This window comes from Lepus europaeus, chromosome 23, assembly GCF_033115175.1.
Source record: "Lepus europaeus isolate LE1 chromosome 23, mLepTim1.pri, whole genome shotgun sequence".
NCBI classification, from domain to species: Eukaryota; Metazoa; Chordata; class Mammalia; order Lagomorpha; family Leporidae; genus Lepus; species Lepus europaeus.
Window position 1 is genome coordinate 26,231,327 of NC_084849.1, and position 17,462 is coordinate 26,248,788.

Genomic DNA, 17,462 nt, shown 5'->3' on the forward strand with positions numbered 1-17,462 from the left:
GGAGTGATTACAAAGTAATAGAATTGAACCTTAACCATACCAGAGCTTACCTATCTAAAATCGAATCAAAAATGCTATTTTTGACCAACACTCTTCTGGAACTTCTTTGAGTTCCTTTCAAGCCAGACAAAAAAAACCTACTACTTCACATTCAACACTTCATTTGTAAACCTGAACACTGATTAACTTGGCTCTGAATTAACTGTTGTTTTTTTCAAAAGTAAAATCGATTGAAAGAAAGAAAGAACGAGAACGAATGAACGAGAGAGAGAGAGAGAGAGAAAGAACGAGAGAGATTTCTCAAGTATCAAAACTCAGGTTATTCCAGTTTTATCCCAAATTTCTTAGGCAATTCAAGGAAAGGCTTTCCAAACAGTCAAAGGAGTGGTAACATGGCAGGGAAGAAATGGAATAGAGTGGTTGGCATTGTGGCACAGAGGGCTGAACCGCCACCTGTGATGCTGGCATTCTGGCATCCTGTATGAGCGCTGTTTTGAGTCCCAGCTGCTCCACTTCTGATCCAGCTCCCTGCTAATGCACCTGGGAAAGCAGCAGAGGATGGTCCAAGTGCTTGGGCCCCTGCATCCACATGGAAACCTGGATGGAGCTCCAGGATCCTGGCTTCAGCCTGGCCCCGTCCCAGCTGTTGGGCCATTTGGGGAGTGAGCCAACAGAGGGAAGATATTCATTTTTTCCCTTTTCTTTTTCTCCTCCTCTCTCTTTCCCTAACTCTGTCTTTCAAATAAACAAACAAACAAATCTTAAAAAAAAAAAAAAAGTGGAGGGCCCCTACACAGTACTGCTCATCATATTATAGATCTGCTTTTCATTTACTCTTGGAAGCAACCATACAACCAAGTACTGTATCTTATTCTAAAGAATAAAAGAATAACCAAAAAAATTAAGCAACTTACTCAGGGTTATGAAATACCTAGTGGAATTCAAAGTTCAAAAACTTAAGATTTTGCGACTCTACCATACTACTTCCCAATGGGTAGAAAAGCTATTAAAATGTGTCATGACTACAGAACCCTGTATGATATGCCTATAACTTTAATACTCTTTTAATTTCATTTGTTTCCTCCCATTTTCTGAACTGACTCAGGAGAATGCTGAAGGAAATATGAGCATCCAACCATGAAAATTTGTCATCGATTTTAAGCCTACTTTATAGAAACAGAATGTCAGTGAAAGAAATGTCTTTAGATCATCAGGTTTGACGCTGATTAAGATAGAATATGGCTTCAGCACGTTACAGTCCAGGTCAAGAAGCAAACAGTGGGGCTGGCACTGATGCAGAGGGTTAGGCTGTTGCCTGCAACACCAGCATCTGATATCAGAGCATCGGTCCCAGTCCCAGCTGCTCTGCTTTCCATCCAGCTCCCTGCTAATGCTCCTGGAAGACAGAAGATGGGCCAAGTGCTTGGGCTTGTCGCCTACATGAGACCTTGATGGAGTTCCAGGCTCTTGCTTCAACGTGGCCCATATCTGACTGTTGCAGACATTCAGGGAATGAACCAGGAGATTAAAGATTGGTTGATAGCCCCCCAACTCTGCCTTTCAAATGAATGTTAGAACAGAATAGCATATACTTTTTTCTTTCCCTTATACAATGTCTTTGAATGTGAATCTACCACCAGAGGCTTTATTCATGCATTCTCAGTCGAATACTGATAGTTTTACTTATTCCTCCTCTGAACTCTACACATTCACTACTGTACACATTCATATACAGCAGACTCTTACACTATCTTAAATTGGCTTGGAAGCCTGCAGGCTTGAATTATTTAAAAGGAAAACATTTCCACTTCTCCTGCCAAGTACGTTGATCAATGCTCACTTAAGTGATGTAATCATCTCCTCTCATTTTGTAAGCTCTACTCTCTCCAGGTGACTAAGCAGTCTGCAATTTTCCTTCCTTTAATTGAATAATTTTGAGGCTTGTGTTTCATCCTTCCAGTTTTAACAAATCCTTGCAACATTTTCTCCTTTGGATATGGTAAAAGGTGTCGACTGAAGTCATTCTTTAGCACACATCTCTAGAACTTTCTAGATCTGCTTGCCGAACACTGTTCCAGCTCGGTCCTTTACTCCTGTGTTCCAAACACAGGCTACTCCGCAATGGCTGTCCTTTTCCTGTATATAGTTTTGCTTTTCCTCCTTCTTGGGTTGACCTTCCTTGGTCCTCCACACATCCTTCTGGCTTAGATGTGTGGTCTCCTACCTCTGGAACCTGCATGGCAGTTTTGGCAAGCATATCACCTAACACAGTAAACACAGCTACTATTTAATAAGCACTGACCGTGCCCTGTGTCTGAAGCCTTATGTATGCATTACAAACCATCCTGCTATTCCTCCACCTTCCCACAATGTACCTCCCAGGCCCAGCACAGTGCCTGGCACATAGAATGAAATAGAAGTCATTCTCATTAGGAGAGTAAGTATCATGCGACTTGTTCATTTTTTACTACAAGACCTAGAACAATGTTTAACTCACTTAATATAAGTTTATAAAACTAACCAATACAGAAAACTAATCTGTTATTTCCCTTCCTTCCCTCTTTTGAGACAGAGAGAGAAAGCAATAGCTTGGCCTAAGCCACAGCAGAAGCTAGGAACCAAGAACTCCACCCAGATCTCCCTCATGGGTGGCAGGAACTCAACCACTTGAACCATCATCACTGCCTCCCAAGACTACATGAGCAGGAAGATGGAGAAGGGAACTGGAGGCAGGTATCAAACCCAGGCACTGCAATGTGGGTATCTCAACAGGCAGCTTCACCACTAGTACAAACATCCAGCCCAGCAGAGACCAAATCATGAATAGCTATAAGACCTTTAAGAGACAAACTGTGCAGCTTGCCATGGACTGCTGAAACCAATTCTTCCAAGTCTGGACAGGAAAAGTACGCAGTTAACAGAGATGGAGCATGACATGAAGCCCAGCAACATGCATGGTACCAGATTTAGGAAGCGCTTTTTGGCTAGTGACTGCAGGGCTGAGTGTGGAAGAGGGTCTTCAGTGGATTGCTCTGGATGCAGGCCACTATTTATGTGGTTACCTAGGTGCAGCTCGAATAGTCGGGCTATTTCTCTTGAAGGAGAGAGAAACTTGGGACTGCTAAGAGAGGTTCCTGATGAGGAAGAGAGACCTGACTCTTAGAACTGAAGCCTGTAACTGGAACATTCAGAGGGATCAAAGAGAAAGCTCTGGGGCCCTGGGATTGAGCAATGGCAGTGTAGGAAGCAGCTGTCTACAACACAGTCTAAGATGAAGTAGCAGGGCCCAGAACCCAAGGTAAGATCCAAAATCCAGATTCAAATCTTTGGCAACTCTGTTTGAAAGGGGGCTGTACCTTGGGACAATAGAAGGAGATTTATGGGGAAAAGTGTTGTGGTATAGCAGGTAAAGTCCCTGCCTGTGACACTGACATCCCAAATGGGAACCAGTTCAAGTCCCAGTGGCTGCCCTACTTCCAATTCGACTTCCTGCTAATGGCATGGGAAAAGCAGTGGGAAATGACCCAAGCATTTGGGCCCCTGCCACCCCAAGTGGGAGGTTTGGAGGAAGCTCCTGGCTTCAGCTTGGCTTAGCCCTGGCCATTGCAGCCATTGGGAAGTAAACCAGTAGATGGAAGACTGATCAATCGATCGATCACTCTCTCTCCCCCTATCTCTTCCTCTAACTAAGCTTTGCTATTCAAATAAATAAATCTTAAAAGGGGGGAGATGGAGAGAGAGAAGGAGAAAGAGAGAGATTCAAGGAAAAAACAACAGAGATTTGATTACTGAACTGGGGCACAAGAACATTTAATGTCCCAAAGTAGCCTAGTTATTAGATTTCAGACGTTAATTCACAGGACTAGCAATGAGGTTGAGATCTGAAGTAGATTCAAATTCTAGCACTAAGGGGCAGGACCCAGCTATTGCTTAAGGCGGGCCTGCACTTGCCAAAGGCAAGGTCACTGGTAGGGCAGAGAAGCTGGTAAGCTACTACAGTGCTACAAGCCTTCCACATGGGTCACACGCACACAGCACAGGCTCTTAGAATACAAGGCCTACTACACATCAGTGTGAAGGATTTGGGGATGCCAGTCATATACAGAAGATGAAGCACAGGACACAAGAAATCTGGTTGGCCTGACTTAACAAATACTTAATTCTTTTTAAACTTGTTTCACCCCTAGGCTGTATACCTACTTGGTCTCTTAATCTTTAGAGTTTATTTGTTTTTGTCCCCTAATTGAGTCCCAGATACAACCACTTCCAAGTTGAAACTGTTCTTGGCAACCATGAGTTGGTTATTTCATCCTGATTCTGGGACCAGAACTCTTGTCACTATTAGGTCTCAGAATCTAGGATCCACACACTGTTGCAACAAAGTGGTCCTTTTCCTGTAAATCTAGCAAAAACAAGCACACTTAAAAAGTTAGTAACCTCTTTTTACCACCCAGGTCCTCAGTAAGGTCATTTTTCTTGACTTGCACTTCTTCAGTCTCTAAGCTATCTACCTTGTCTTGTAGCCTGTTAATGGTTCTTGGGATTTGACAACCCTGAGGTTTTTTGGTTTGTGTTACAGCAATACACAAAGAGCATGGACTCTCTAGTTCAAGCATCCATCTGATCATTGGCTTTCTTCTGCAACACTCCCACCAAGTGGTCACCTGGACCACTTGAACACCCTGAATGCCCGAGGACTCAGCTTGTGGAGGCTGTTTCGTCCTTTGCCATCACCTGATGGAAACGACTGACTGGGCTGAACTATGCCCCTCTTTGTTTCTACCCATTAACTCTAGCTCCTCTCCCTGGTGACAAATGGAACAAAAAATAACCTCTTAGACTGGGTCCCCTTCAGAAATCTTAATACAGTGACAATATCCTTTTTGAATTTAGTTTGCTGTCTCAATGTCCTTCTTCAGTGCCCTCAACTCTGTTGCTATTGTTGCCAAACACTCTCACCAACATCCACTTTCTTTTCTGAACATTCCTTTTTTAAAAAAGATCTATTTATTTATTTGAAAGTCAGAATGGCAGAGAGAGAAAAAGAGCTCTTCCATCTGCTGGCTCACTCCTTAAATGCAAGCAACAGCCAGGGCTGTGTCAGGCCAAACCCAAGAGCCCAAAACTCAACCCAGGTCTCCCACAGTGGTGGCAAGGGCCCAGAGATTTGAGCCATCATCTGCTGTCTCCCAGGATGCATTAGCAGGAAGTTGGATCAGAAGCAGAGTATTCAGGATTCAAACTGGAACTCCAAAATAGGATGCAAGCATCCCAAGCAGTGGCTTAATCCACCATACCACAATACCTGCCCCTCTTTCTGCATATTCAAGATTATCTATAGGGGCTGACACCATGGTGCAGTAGGTTAATCCTCTGCCTGCAGCGCCGGCATCCCATATGGGCACCAGTTCTAGTCCCAGCTGCTCCTCTTCCAATCTAGCTCTCTGCTATGGCCTGGGAAAGCAGCAGAAGATGGCCCAAGTCCTTGGGCCCTGCACCCACATGGGATACCTGGAAGAAGCACCTAGCTCCTGGCTTCAGATCGGCGCAGCTCTGGCCGTTGCCGTCATTTGGAGAGTGAACCAACAGACAGAACACCTTTCTCTCTGTCTCTCCCTCTCACTGTCTGTAACTCTACCTCTCAAATAAATAAATTGAATCTTCAAAAAAAAAAAAAAAAGGATTATCTATACATTGTGTACCTAGCCCAGAGCTAGATAAAATTTCAGGTGTGCTCTGGTCAGTGCAGAACAGAGTGAGACAGTGACTGTCACCTCCCTTTATTCTGGACACTATTCATAATGTAACCTAAGACTTCCCAAGCTTTTGTGGTGGCCAAAACATACTGTTGAACTTACAGACAATACTCCTAAATGCCACATATATTGTTGCTAATGGCAGTTGCATAATTATGTAGTTGTTTTAGAGGGAGAAGTAGGTAGAAAGGTTAGCAAAAGGACTTTAAAAAGCTCATGGAGGGGCCAGCACTGTGGCACAGCAGGTTAAAGCCCCGGCCTGCAGAGCTGGCATCTATGTGGGCACTGGTTCAAGTCCTGGCTGCTCCACTTCCAACCCAGCTCTCTGCTATGGCCTGGGAAAGCAGTGGAAGATGGCTCAAGTCCTTGGGTCCCTGAACCCACATGGGAGACCTAGTAGAAGCTCCTGGCTCCTGGCTTCGGATCAGCACCATTCTGGCCATTGCACCCATTTGGGGAATGAGCCAGCAGATAGAAGACGTTTCTCTGCCTCTGCGTGACTTTGCCTCTCACATTAAAAAAAGTTCATGGAAAATGGAATTAAAAGTGTGAACTCACTTTCTGCAGAAAAATAGTCCATATAGTTTTTCATAATACACATTTTCCACTTATGAAAAATATAAAAAATAAACTCATACTCTTGATTCCACTTTTCTACGAACTTTTTGAAGTACCCCTTTATTTACCACATTGATACTTCATGAAATTTGGGATTTCAAAATTCAACCTGGGACTTTGCATTCCTGGTGACCTATATAAACCTATGCTAGTTTGCTGGCCCAAATGATTAGATAGACTAGTCACGAGTAATGGACTAGATTTCAACTTAGGATAGTCAGCCTTGCTTTATTTCATGGTACAGAATGGCCCTCTCAAAACTATCCATCTTTCAAATATATGCTACTTATCACCAGACGAACTGGTAGAAAGACTATAAATAATTCAATGTAGAGCCATTATCACCACTGGAAAAATAACTCAAAGTATTTAGTGCATTAAGGAAGGCTTATTTATAATTTCCTATGGAAGAATTACATCCAAACATCTTTTCCTCAAATAAAAATATGTTACAGAGATAACAGTTTAAGGATTTGAAAAGATATTTCAATTTAGCTTATTTGATTATTTCAAAGAAAGGATGGGTAAGGTATTATTATCTTTTTAGATGAAGAAACTGAAACCCAGAAAAGGTGTGACATGTCCACAATTACATGACTAGAAAGGAGTAGAAAGAGAACAAAACTATATAAGTCCTTGTGTGTCTAGCCCAGGTCAGTTCATACTGTACCCATGGCATTCCAACCCAAGTGAGACCCAGCCATTGGCCGTAACATGCTGATGTCCAAGATCCTCCTCCAGGTGCTGGGAAATGTGTGCTCTACTTGCCCCTGCCATCCAGATTTTAAAAAATCAAAACAACAAAAAACACCTCACACTCCAACAACCATAAAATCACAGAATTTATGAGAAATAATCCACTATTTTTTTAAAGATTTAATTTTCTACTTATGCAAAAGACAGAGTTGCAGAGAGGTAAGGAGAGACAAGACAGAGAGATTTTCCAGCCACTGGTTCACTCCCTAAATGGCCATAACGTCAGGCTATGCCAGGCCAGAGCCAGGAGCCCAGAGTTTTCTCGGGGTCTCCCATACAGGTGCAGGGGCCCAAGCACCTGGGCCATCCTATGCTGACTTCCTAGGTGCATCAGCAGTGAGCTGGATCAGAAGTGGAGCAGGCCAGCGCCGCGGCTCAATAGGCTAATCCTTCGCCTTGTGGCGCCGGCACACTGGGTTCTAGTCCCGGTCGGGGCACCAGATTTTGTCCCGGTTGCCCCTCTTCCAGTCCAGCTCTCTGCTGTGGCCCGGGAGTGCAGTGGAGGATGGCCCAAGTGCTTGGGCCCTGGGCCCTGCACCCGCATGGGAGACCAGGAGAAGCACCTGGCTCCTGCCTTCGGATCAGCGTGGTGTGCCGGCCGCAGCGGCCATTGGAGGGTGAACCAACGGTAAAGGAAGACCTTTCTCTCCATAAGAAGAAGAAGAAAGAAGGAAGGCGGAAGAAGAAGGCGGAAGAAGAGGAGGCGGCGGCGGAGGAGGCGGCGGCGGAGGAGGCGAAGGAGGAGGAGGCGGAGGAGGCGGAGGCGGAGGCAGAGGCGGAGGCGGAGGCGGAGGCGGAGGCGGAGGAGGAGGCGGAGGAGGAGGCGGAGGAGGAGGAGGAGGAGGAGGAGAAGACGAAGACGAAGACGACGAAGAAGACGCCCATATGAGATGCCAGCATTGCAGGTGGCAGGTTGACCTACTATACCACCACACTGGTCCCTAGTCCACTACTTTTTTTTTTTTTTTTTTTTGACAGGCAGAGTTAGACAGTGAGAGAGAGAGACAGAGACAGAGACAGAGAGACAGAGAGAAAGGTCTTCCTTCCGTTGGCTCACTCCCCAGATGGCCGCTGGGGCCGGCGCTGTGCCAATCTGAAGCCAGGAGCCAGGTGCTTCCTCCTGGTCTCCCATGCAGGTGCAGGGCCCAAATACTTGGGCCATCCTCCACTGCCCTCCCGGGCCACAGCAGAGAGCTGGACCATGGGGTGGGGGGTGGGGGGGCGGCACTGTGGCATAGCAGATAAAGCCACTGCCTGATAAAAAAAATTTTTTTTAAATAAAAAGTAGGCTAAATAAGGTCTGGTGCTGTGGTGCAGCAGGTTAAAGCCCCAGCCTGCACTGCCAGCATCCCATGTGGGTGCTGGCTCAAGTCCCAGCTGTTCCACTTCCAACCCAGCTCCTTGCTTACGAGCCTGGGAAAGCAGCAGAGGATGGCCCAAGTCCTTGGGCCCCTGCACCCATGTGGGAGGCCTGGAAGAAGCCTCTGGCTCCTGGCTTCAGATCACATAGCTCTGGCTATTGCAGCCACCTGGGGAGCGAATCAGCGGACAGAAGACCTCTGCCTCTGCCTCTCTAACTCTGCCTTTCAAATAAACAAATCTTAAAAAAAAATAAAATAAAAAAGAAACAACATATTAATGATTACCTGCAAAGAGCACTAAGGTAATATACAAATGACGACTTAAAGTCAGAGGGGCTCTGCAAGAAGATGATTATATTGAATCTTAACGTTTGAACATGAATTATCTATGGGAAAAAGGAGCTGAGCAAAGACAGAAGCTTGGGATGATGTGGCATGTTCACGTAACTAACACTCTGACGATGCGGAAGCCCAATTTTGGAGCAGGGAAGGAGCACAGCATGAAATAAGGACGAACTGTGCCATCCTAGACTTTGGCCTAAATCAATGGTCACCACCGTGCCAAAGTCAACGGGGAACTGGAAATTGAGAGGCAGGAAGAGTGACTGCGAGATGAAGCAATCTAGGAAATGAGGAGAGCCTGCACAAAGACAGCAGCAAGAGGCGCGTACCAGGTGCACCAGACACGCCATACTCCAGGAAAAATTAGGCTACGGGGCAGGCTCTCCTGGTCTAAGTATTTCTCTCAAGGACTCTTCCTATGCCTGACATTTCCATCATTAGAGGTTTTTCCTGTAGGAGATTCAAGAATCCCCTACTAGTCCAGCACTGTGGCATAGTGGGTAAAGCCGCAGCCTGTGATGCCAGCATCCCATATGGGTGTTGGTTCAAGTCCCAGCTGCTCCACTTCCAATCCAGCTTCCTGCTAATGTGCCTGAGAAAGTAGCAGAGGATAGCCCAAGTGCTTGGGCCCCTGCACCAACGTGGGCAACCGGAAGGAAGCTCCTGGCTCTGGATCAGCTCTGGCCATTGTGGGAGTGAACATCTGGGGAGTGAACCAGAGGATGGAAGATCTGTTTGTCTCTCCCTCTCTCTCTGTAACTCTGCCTTTCAAATAAAAAAACAATTTAGTGCTCACTTTGGCAGCACATATACTAAAATTGGAACGATACAGAGAAGATTAGCATGGCCCCTGCGCAAGGATGACATGCAAATTCGTGAAGCGTTCCATATTTAAAAAAAAAAAATTTAAATCACATTGTAGCTCATAAATACATATTATTATTTGTCAGTTAAAATCTCAATTTTAAAATAAAGTTTATCAGGAATAAAAATCTGCAGGATGGGCAGGGTTAAGTCATGAGAAAAGCAAGAAATTCAAAGCAAAAACAAAGGGGAGATAGGCTGCTACAAGGAAGACAAAGAAACTCATTTGCCACAGTTCTTGCTGGGCTGGCCTTGCACTACTGAAAAATCCATTTTCAGTCAGCTTGGGTAATAATCGTAACAATAAAATAAACCCTCGTAAAGAAAGAACTATGACTTCTGACCTAGGAATACCAAGTAGGGACAAGTTAACCTAGAGTGGGCCTTAGGAAGCTGCTTAGAAATCTGATCAGCTCAGATACTTTTCCTCTTAACTGTAAGTGAAATATCGGCTCTTTTTTTTTTTAAAGATTAATTTATTTATTTGAAAGTCAGAGTTACATAGAACAGAGGCAGAGGTCTTCCATCCGCTTGTTCACTCCCCAGTTGGTCACAACAGCTGGAGAGGCAACAATTCAAAGTCAGGAGTTCTTCTGGGTCTCCCACATAGGTGCAGGGGCCCAAGGACTTGGGTCATCTTCCACTGCTTTCCCAGGTCAAAGCAGAGAGCTGGATTGGAGGTGGAGCAGCCGGGTCTTGAACCAGCACCCATACGGGATGCCAGTACAGCAGGCGGCGCTTAACGCGCTACGCCACAGCGTCGGCCCCGGCTCTTATAGTTTCACTTCCAGTAAAAGTCATGTTTAAGTTGGAAATCTGACAAACACCAAGATCTCTGCCTCTGACCTCACAGTATTTATTATCAGGAGGATCAAATAGATAAGAAGATGCAAAAACCTTTGTGGGCTGCAAAGTACCGAGTCAATGTGGGCATAAGCTGCCTCTCTGGCTCACAGGAGAGACGAGGACAGTGCGATCTCTGTTACAGCCCTTGCAAGGACAACTCCCACAGGATCATAACATTTTAGCCATTCAAATGTCAATGAGCAAACTCCTAGTGCCTTAGATACTTTACATAAGAGTTAAAATTAATGCACATTGTGAGGTTAAAAGTAACACCTAAAAACAGTCATCAATACATTTTTCACAACCGAGCTCTTTCCATAGAACCAGACTCTGATAAAACTCTTGTCAGAAAAAGCATGTAGGAGCCAACGCTGTGGCACAGTGGGTTAACCTACCGCCTGTAGCACTGGCATCCTATATGGGCACTGGTTCATGCCCTGGCTGCTCTACTTCCAACCCAACTTCCCTGCTAATGTGCCTGGGAAAGCAGCAGAGGATGGTCCAAGTATTTGGGCCCCTGCACCCATGTGGGAGACCTAGAAGCTGCTCCTGGTTTCTGGCTTTGGATTGACCCAGCTCAGGCTGTTGCAGCCATTTGGGGAGTGAACCAGAGGATGGAAGACCTCCCTCCCTCTCTACCTCTCTAACTATGCCTTTCAAATAAATAAAATAAAACCTTTTTAAAAAAAAATAAGTATTGAGAAGTTTTTATATGACTAGATTAGAATATTTTATTGGAATTATGAAAAGATTTAGACTGTATAGGCTGTCCTCTCCTGCCTTTCTTAAAACTGAGGAAAACTGCAGAACCCAGATCAAACTGCAGGTTTCTTGACTCCTGGTCTAAGGTTCTTTTTTCTATAAAACATTTTTTAATATTTCAAACACAAAGAAAAATATAGGTAATATGCACCCAGAGTTTTAAAAAAAAGTTAATGCTGTCGTATGCTTCAGATATCTTTGAAAAAGAATTAACAATATCAGCAGCTGATTCCCATTCCTGTGCCCTTCCCCTACCTCCCCGGGCGGAGGTGACCAGCTAACGAGGGGACACGTATTCTGCCTTCCTGCCCACGTCCTATACACTTACCAAATTGTGCATTTCACATCCATATGTGACACCATGTTGTCACAGAAAGAGCTGTTCTTCCAAACAAAGCGAAAGCGGCTCCCTCACGCTAGCACACTTGCCTGCTGTAGCCTTCGTGGCTGGCTGTGAACATAACTGAGAAAGAAACTAGGGCAGAGCCTGAGGTTTTTTAGTGATTACTACCCCAGAAGGCCCCACTGAAGGATCTCGTTATCATTCAGAGACAAAGTGAGCACATACACAAACTCTAACGCCATGTTTTTAATCTTTCTCAAGTTAATGTTTTTTATTTGTCAAACACTGGTTTGTAACGACCTAGAGTGAATGACCTGTCACTGAACTCCAGGGAAAGATGGATTGAGCAATTTAATTAGTAATGCTAGTTCCTAATCCTGCTTCAAGGTCCAGTTCAAATGTTACCAGCTTAATGAATCTGTCCTCGATTCCATCAGAACTAATTCCTTCAATGATCATTTGTTCAGTACCAAAGCCCTAGACATACAAAAGCAGATTAGATCCAGTTTCTGCCCAGAGTTCAGGAATAACTAGGGAATAGTGTTGGATAAATGTGCTAAAACAGGTGTGAGCAGAGGGCTGGTGGAGCCTAACTTGTGGGAAAGTTAGAGAAGACTTTCCAGAGAAGGTGATCTTGGAAGATGGGTAGGAGTTCACAATGGAGCAGGGAAGTGATTCCAGGTAGGAAGACACTGAGTGAGCAGGTGCAGAGGATGGTAAGATACTAGTTTTAGAAAGACAACTAAGGATAGACATCAGAAGCCGAGAGATAAATTAGAAGACAGGCAACAATTCAAGCAAAAGATTACACAACTGGAGGCGCGAGGTGGGAGGGGGAAGGACTTGAACAAAATCCAGGAGATAAATTTAGCAGAATTTGATGTCTAATTGCACAAGGGAAAGAACATGGGGGAGTCGTGGATGAATCCTAAAGGCTTGGTGAATGAGTGAGTGGGGCGGCCATTATGGGAAAAGGCAATGCACCTGGGAACAGCTGGCCTGAGAAAGGGGGTTCCAATTCAGTCTGAGGTATTTTGAATTGAAGACTCTCCCAAGAGGCCTAAAGTGATTTCCCTCCCCAGGACAGAACTCACTCCTTCCTTTGCATTCTATAGCATCTTGTATACTTTTTCATATCAAATTATTTAAATCTGCCATTATACTTACAAGCTGGTCTCTACTTGAAATCATGGGAGAAGGGTACCAGGTCTTATTCGCCTTTGTATCGGCCTGATGGTGATGCCATCACAAAGTACTCAGAGTGTTTATTCTTGGAAAGGCACCTGTGTCAGAGACTAGAACCTGTTGACTACCAATTATCAGTGATGAAAACTCACCGACTTCGAGCAGGCATTTGGCCTGGCAGCTGTCACCTGGGACACTCACGCCCCATCTCAGAATGCCTGCCTGAGTCTGGCTTTCTGTTAATGTGCGCCCGCGAGGCAACGGATAATAGCTCAGTTGGGTCCCTGCCCCCCACACAAGGGACCTGAATTGAGTTCCTGACTCCCAGCTTCAGCTTCGGCTAGTCCTGGCTGTTGCAAGAATTTGGGGAGTGAACCAGCAGATGGGAGATGTCTGTCTGTCTCTCTCTCTCTCTGCCACTCAAATAAGTTAAAAACAAACTGGGGCCAGTGTTGCCATTCACTTGGTTAATCCTCTGCCTGCAGCACTGGCATCCCATATGGGCACTGGGTTCTAGTCCCGGTTGCCCCTCTTCCAGGCCAGCTCTCTGCAGTGGCCCAGGAAGGCAGTGGAGGATGGCCCAAGTGCTTGAGCCCTGCACCCGCATGGGAGACCAGGAGGAAACATCTGGCTCCTGGCTTCGGATCGGTGCAGCGTGCTGGCCATAGCGGCCATTTCGGAGGTGAACCAACGGAAGGAAGACCTTTCTCTCTCTCTCTCTCTGTAATTCTACCTGTCAAATAAATAAATAAAATCTTTAAAAAAACTTATGAATTAGCGACTTAGATAAACTACCTAATATATTTGGCCCTTTAGCATGTACTTTTAATGCTAATTGCCCATTTTGGATATAAATTAGTCCCCTCTGTGTGCTTTTTATTTTACCTTTATAGAAAAATAATTCCTTTTTCTTTTTTTTTTGACAGGAAAGTGGACAGTGAGAGAGAGAGATAGGGAGAAAGGTCTTCCTTTTGCCGTTGGTTCACCCTCCAATGGCTGCCGTGGCCGGCGCGCTGCAGCCAGCGCACCGCGCTGATCCAAAGGCAGGAGCCAGGTGTTTCTCCTGGTCTCCCATGTGGGTGCAGGGCCCAAGCACTCCCGGGCCATAGCAAAGAGCTGGCCTGGAAAAGGGGCAACCGGGACAGAATCTGGTGACCCGACCGGGACTAGAACCCAGTGTATCGGCGCCGCAGGCAGAGAATTAGCCTATTGAGCTGCGGCGCCGGCCGAAAAATAATTCCATTTTTAATAAGTACATTAAAATTGTAACTATATGGGGCATGTGATTTTCTTTCTTTTCTTTTCTTTTTTTTTTTTTTTTGACAGGCAGAGTGGACAGTGAGAGAGAGAGAGGCAGAGAGGAAGGTCTTCCTTTGCCGTTGGTTCACCCTCCAATGGCCACTGTGGCCGGTGCACTGCGGCCAGTGCACCACGCTGATCTGAAGGCAGGAGCCAAGTGCTTCTCCTGGTCTCCCATGTGGGTGCAGGGCCCAAGCACTTGGGCCATCCTCCACTGCACTCCCGGGCCACAGCAGAGAGCTGGACTGGAAGCGGAGCAACTGGGACTAGAACCGGGTGTGCCGGCGCCGCAGAAAGAGGATTAGCCTATTGAGCTGCGGTGCCTGCCCGGGCATGTGATTTTTTAAAAATTCATTTATTTGAAAGACAGAATTACACATACAAAGAGGGAGACTCAGATCTTCCACTCACTGGTTCACTCTCCAAATGGCTGCAACAGCTGGGGCTGAGCCAGGCCAAATCTAGGAGCTTCATCCGGGTCTCCCATGTGGGTGCAGGGGCCCAAGCATGTGGGCCGTCTTCTGCTGCTTTCCCAGGCACATTAGCAGGGAGCGGCATTGGAAGTGGAGCAGCCGGGACTCGAACCCTGCCCCTATGGGACACCAACACTGCAGGCCAGGACTGCTATTGTGCCCCCGTGTGATATTTTAACCTGTATACACTGTGTGACACTCCAATCAGTGTGAATCTATCTCCTCAGATATTTTTCACTTCTTTATGGTGAAAACATTCAAATCCTTCGGTTTTACACACACACACACACACACACACGAGTATGTCATTATTATCTATAGTCACCCTACCATGCAACAGAACATCAGAACTACACTTGACCATCCAACTATAATTCAGCACCCATTAATCAACTTTTCTCCACCTCTCCCTCCCCAGCCTCTGCCAACCACCATTCTAGTCTCAGCTTCCCCACATCAGCAAAATCTGGTGTTTCTGTGCCTGGTTTAGCTTAACACAATGACCTGCAGCTCCACCCATGTTGGCAACATCCTTTTTCATGGCTGAATAGTATTCTATGGCGGATAGGAACCACGTCATCTTACTTTGTACACGCTCCTGCTAGGTCACCTTTCTAGTCTCACTTTACAGATAATGGAACAGCAGCAGCCCCCAGGGACTGAATGTTTGCAAGCAGCTGCAGTAGGATTTGGGCAGAAATGGTGGAAACCTGGCCTTTCTCAGCCCAGTGCCCAGGAGGGATCATGGGTCGCAGGTGTGTGTGTGTGTGTGTGGAGGAGGGGTGCGCCCTGGCCCAGCCACGGTCGACAGTGCCTCTCTCTCCGCCCACTAACGGGTCCATATGGGCGCCCTGACCCCCGACCCCCTGCAGACGCTGGAGCTGACAGGGACTCCAGGGGATGCGCCCCTGCCCCAGGAGCCCGCGTTTTAACAACACTCACCCCAGGGGTCCCGCACCCGTCTGACAGGCTCCAGTTGCCTCAAACGAAGTAGGAGGCCCCCGTCCCTCCGCAGCCTCGCCCCCGGGGGTTAGAAATCTTCAGACCCAGGGGGCTCCCAACCCTGGGACACAAACTCGTCCCCGTACCTTCCTCGGCACTCCCGCGTGGTGGGGCCGCCCCGGCTCGCTGTCCCCATTCTGTGGGCTGGAAGTCGAGGTCTCGGCGGCGGGCCGGCCATTTACCTCATGCCAGCGCCAAAGCCCTCCTCCTCGCCTCTCCTGGGTCCCGCCCCGCAACCTCGGGCCCCGGCAGGGAGAGGAAAAAAAGCCAGAGGCCGGCCCCAGTCACCTGTGCTAGGGCATCCGCGCGCAGCGGAAGCAAACGCTGAGGCGCGAGGGCTGCGGGCCGCAGCGCCCATGAGAGGGGCGTGCCCCAGCGCGTGCCCAAGGAGGCGCGAAGGGCGAGAGTGGTCCCGCCCACGAATCTCTGGAACGCTGATTGGTCGCGTCCCGCCGAGTTGGGAGAGGGGGCGTGTCCTTGAGCGTGCCGAAGGAGGCGGGAAGGGCAAGGGGCGGTCCTACCCGCGAAGCCCTGAAGCTCTGATTGGCAGTGAGCTGCGGAGGCGCGAGGAGGGAGCGTGTCCACACGGGGCAGAGGGCGCGTGCGCGGGCCCGTTCTCCCCCCCCCCCCTCCGGGAGCAAAGGGCAGGCAGTGCGGGTCGCGGCGGCAGAGCTGGTGGACTCCGCGCCATGGCAAGACCTGAGTGGCAGTCGCTGGAGCAGTGCTTGGAGAAACACCTTCCGCTCGCAGACTTGCAGGAGGTGAAGCGCATTCTTTATGGCAAGGAGACCAGGTCTGTGGCCCGCAGGCTGAGTTGGAGGGTCTTGGGTCACAGAGTAGGGTCTGGGGGCCAGGGTGAGAAGGGCTAGGAGGGCGGTGTTGTAATCCTTCGTAAGTGAGCACAGACCCCAAAACCCCAGGACCCTCCAGGTCTGCTGGATCCTGGGTCGACCTTTACAAACTAATTCTTCCCTAAACCAAAACCAGAAGGGAAAGAGTTTTTTTTGTTGTTTTTTTTTTTTAAGTAAAAAATTATTTATTTATTTGAAAGGCAGAGTCAGAGAGAGAGAGGTCTTCTGTCTGCTGACTCACTCCCCAAATGGCCACTCCCCAAATGTTCCGATCCAAAGCCAGGAGCTTCTGCCGAGTCTCCCACGTGGGTGCAGGGGCCCAAGGATTTGGGCCATCTTCCACTGCTTTCCCAGGCCATAGCAGAGAGCTGGATCGGAAGTGGAGCAGCCGGGTCTTGAACTAGCGTCCATATAGGATGCCGGCGCTGCAGGCGGCGGATTTAATGTGCTGTGCCACAGTGCTGGCCCGGAAAGAGGGGGTTTTAATCTCCCAGACTTTCTCTGTGGCCATCCCAACTCTCCTCCCCACTTTGAGGGACCTCCTCAGCGCTACACCTGTCCTCAGGTGTGGCAGGTCAGGTCAGCACCTCTCCCACCAGGTGTGCTGATGGTCCAGCCCCAGCCTCCTCTTCGGGCAAGGCCTGGGCCTCTGGACCCTTGGAGGTGAAGGCCAGCTGAATCGGGTTGGCAGAGGAAGCCTCTGTGGGGAACCGCAGGCTGGCCACCTGTGGGAACCTCCTCTACATGGTTTACAGCAATCGGTCAACCACAAGTCCTACGAAAACAACCAGGTGAAACAGATGAAACAGAATGGACTCTGCATAAACAACTAGGAAGAACCAGGTGAAACAGATGAACTTTCGAGAGAACCGCTATTGGCTGTGCAGCGCATGCTCCTCGGGACTTGGGATATAAAGGGACATTGGGAGCTGGGCGGGCCGCCGCCGCGGCCCCTCCTCTTCTTTTCTCCTCTCCCCTTGCCCTTTCCTTCTGTCTCCAAGAGT

The 17,462-nt window shown here is 47.7% G+C and overlaps 1 protein-coding gene, 1 long non-coding RNA gene and 1 other non-coding gene across 4 annotated transcripts in view; 2 read left to right on the plus strand and 1 right to left on the minus strand.

Annotated features, from left to right (window-relative positions):
- The window catches only part of LOC133752185 (uncharacterized), a 41,761-nt gene extending 25,875 nt beyond the window's left edge, over positions 1–15,886 (minus strand). The window contains exon 1 of one of the 2 annotated variants that reach the window (XR_009864897.1): positions 15,694–15,886. This is a non-coding gene — a long non-coding RNA (uncharacterized LOC133752185). Of the gene's footprint in view, positions 1–11,633; positions 11,834–15,693 lie in introns of those variants that run through there. The other variant, XR_009864898.1, reaches the window with a different exon arrangement.
- On the plus strand, positions 9,622–9,728 carry LOC133752371 (U6 spliceosomal RNA). Its single transcript, XR_009864919.1, has one exon. It is a non-coding gene; the product is annotated as a U6 spliceosomal RNA (small nuclear RNA).
- A 367-nt stretch (positions 15,887–16,253) lies between the features above and the next one.
- The window catches only part of UPB1 (beta-ureidopropionase 1), a 38,192-nt gene continuing 36,983 nt past the window's right edge, over positions 16,254–17,462 (plus strand). The window contains exon 1 of the mRNA XM_062182179.1: positions 16,254–16,400. Within this exon, the coding sequence (XP_062038163.1) occupies positions 16,297–16,400 (104 nt within the window). The 5' untranslated portion in view covers positions 16,254–16,296. The remainder of the gene's footprint in view (positions 16,401–17,462) is intronic.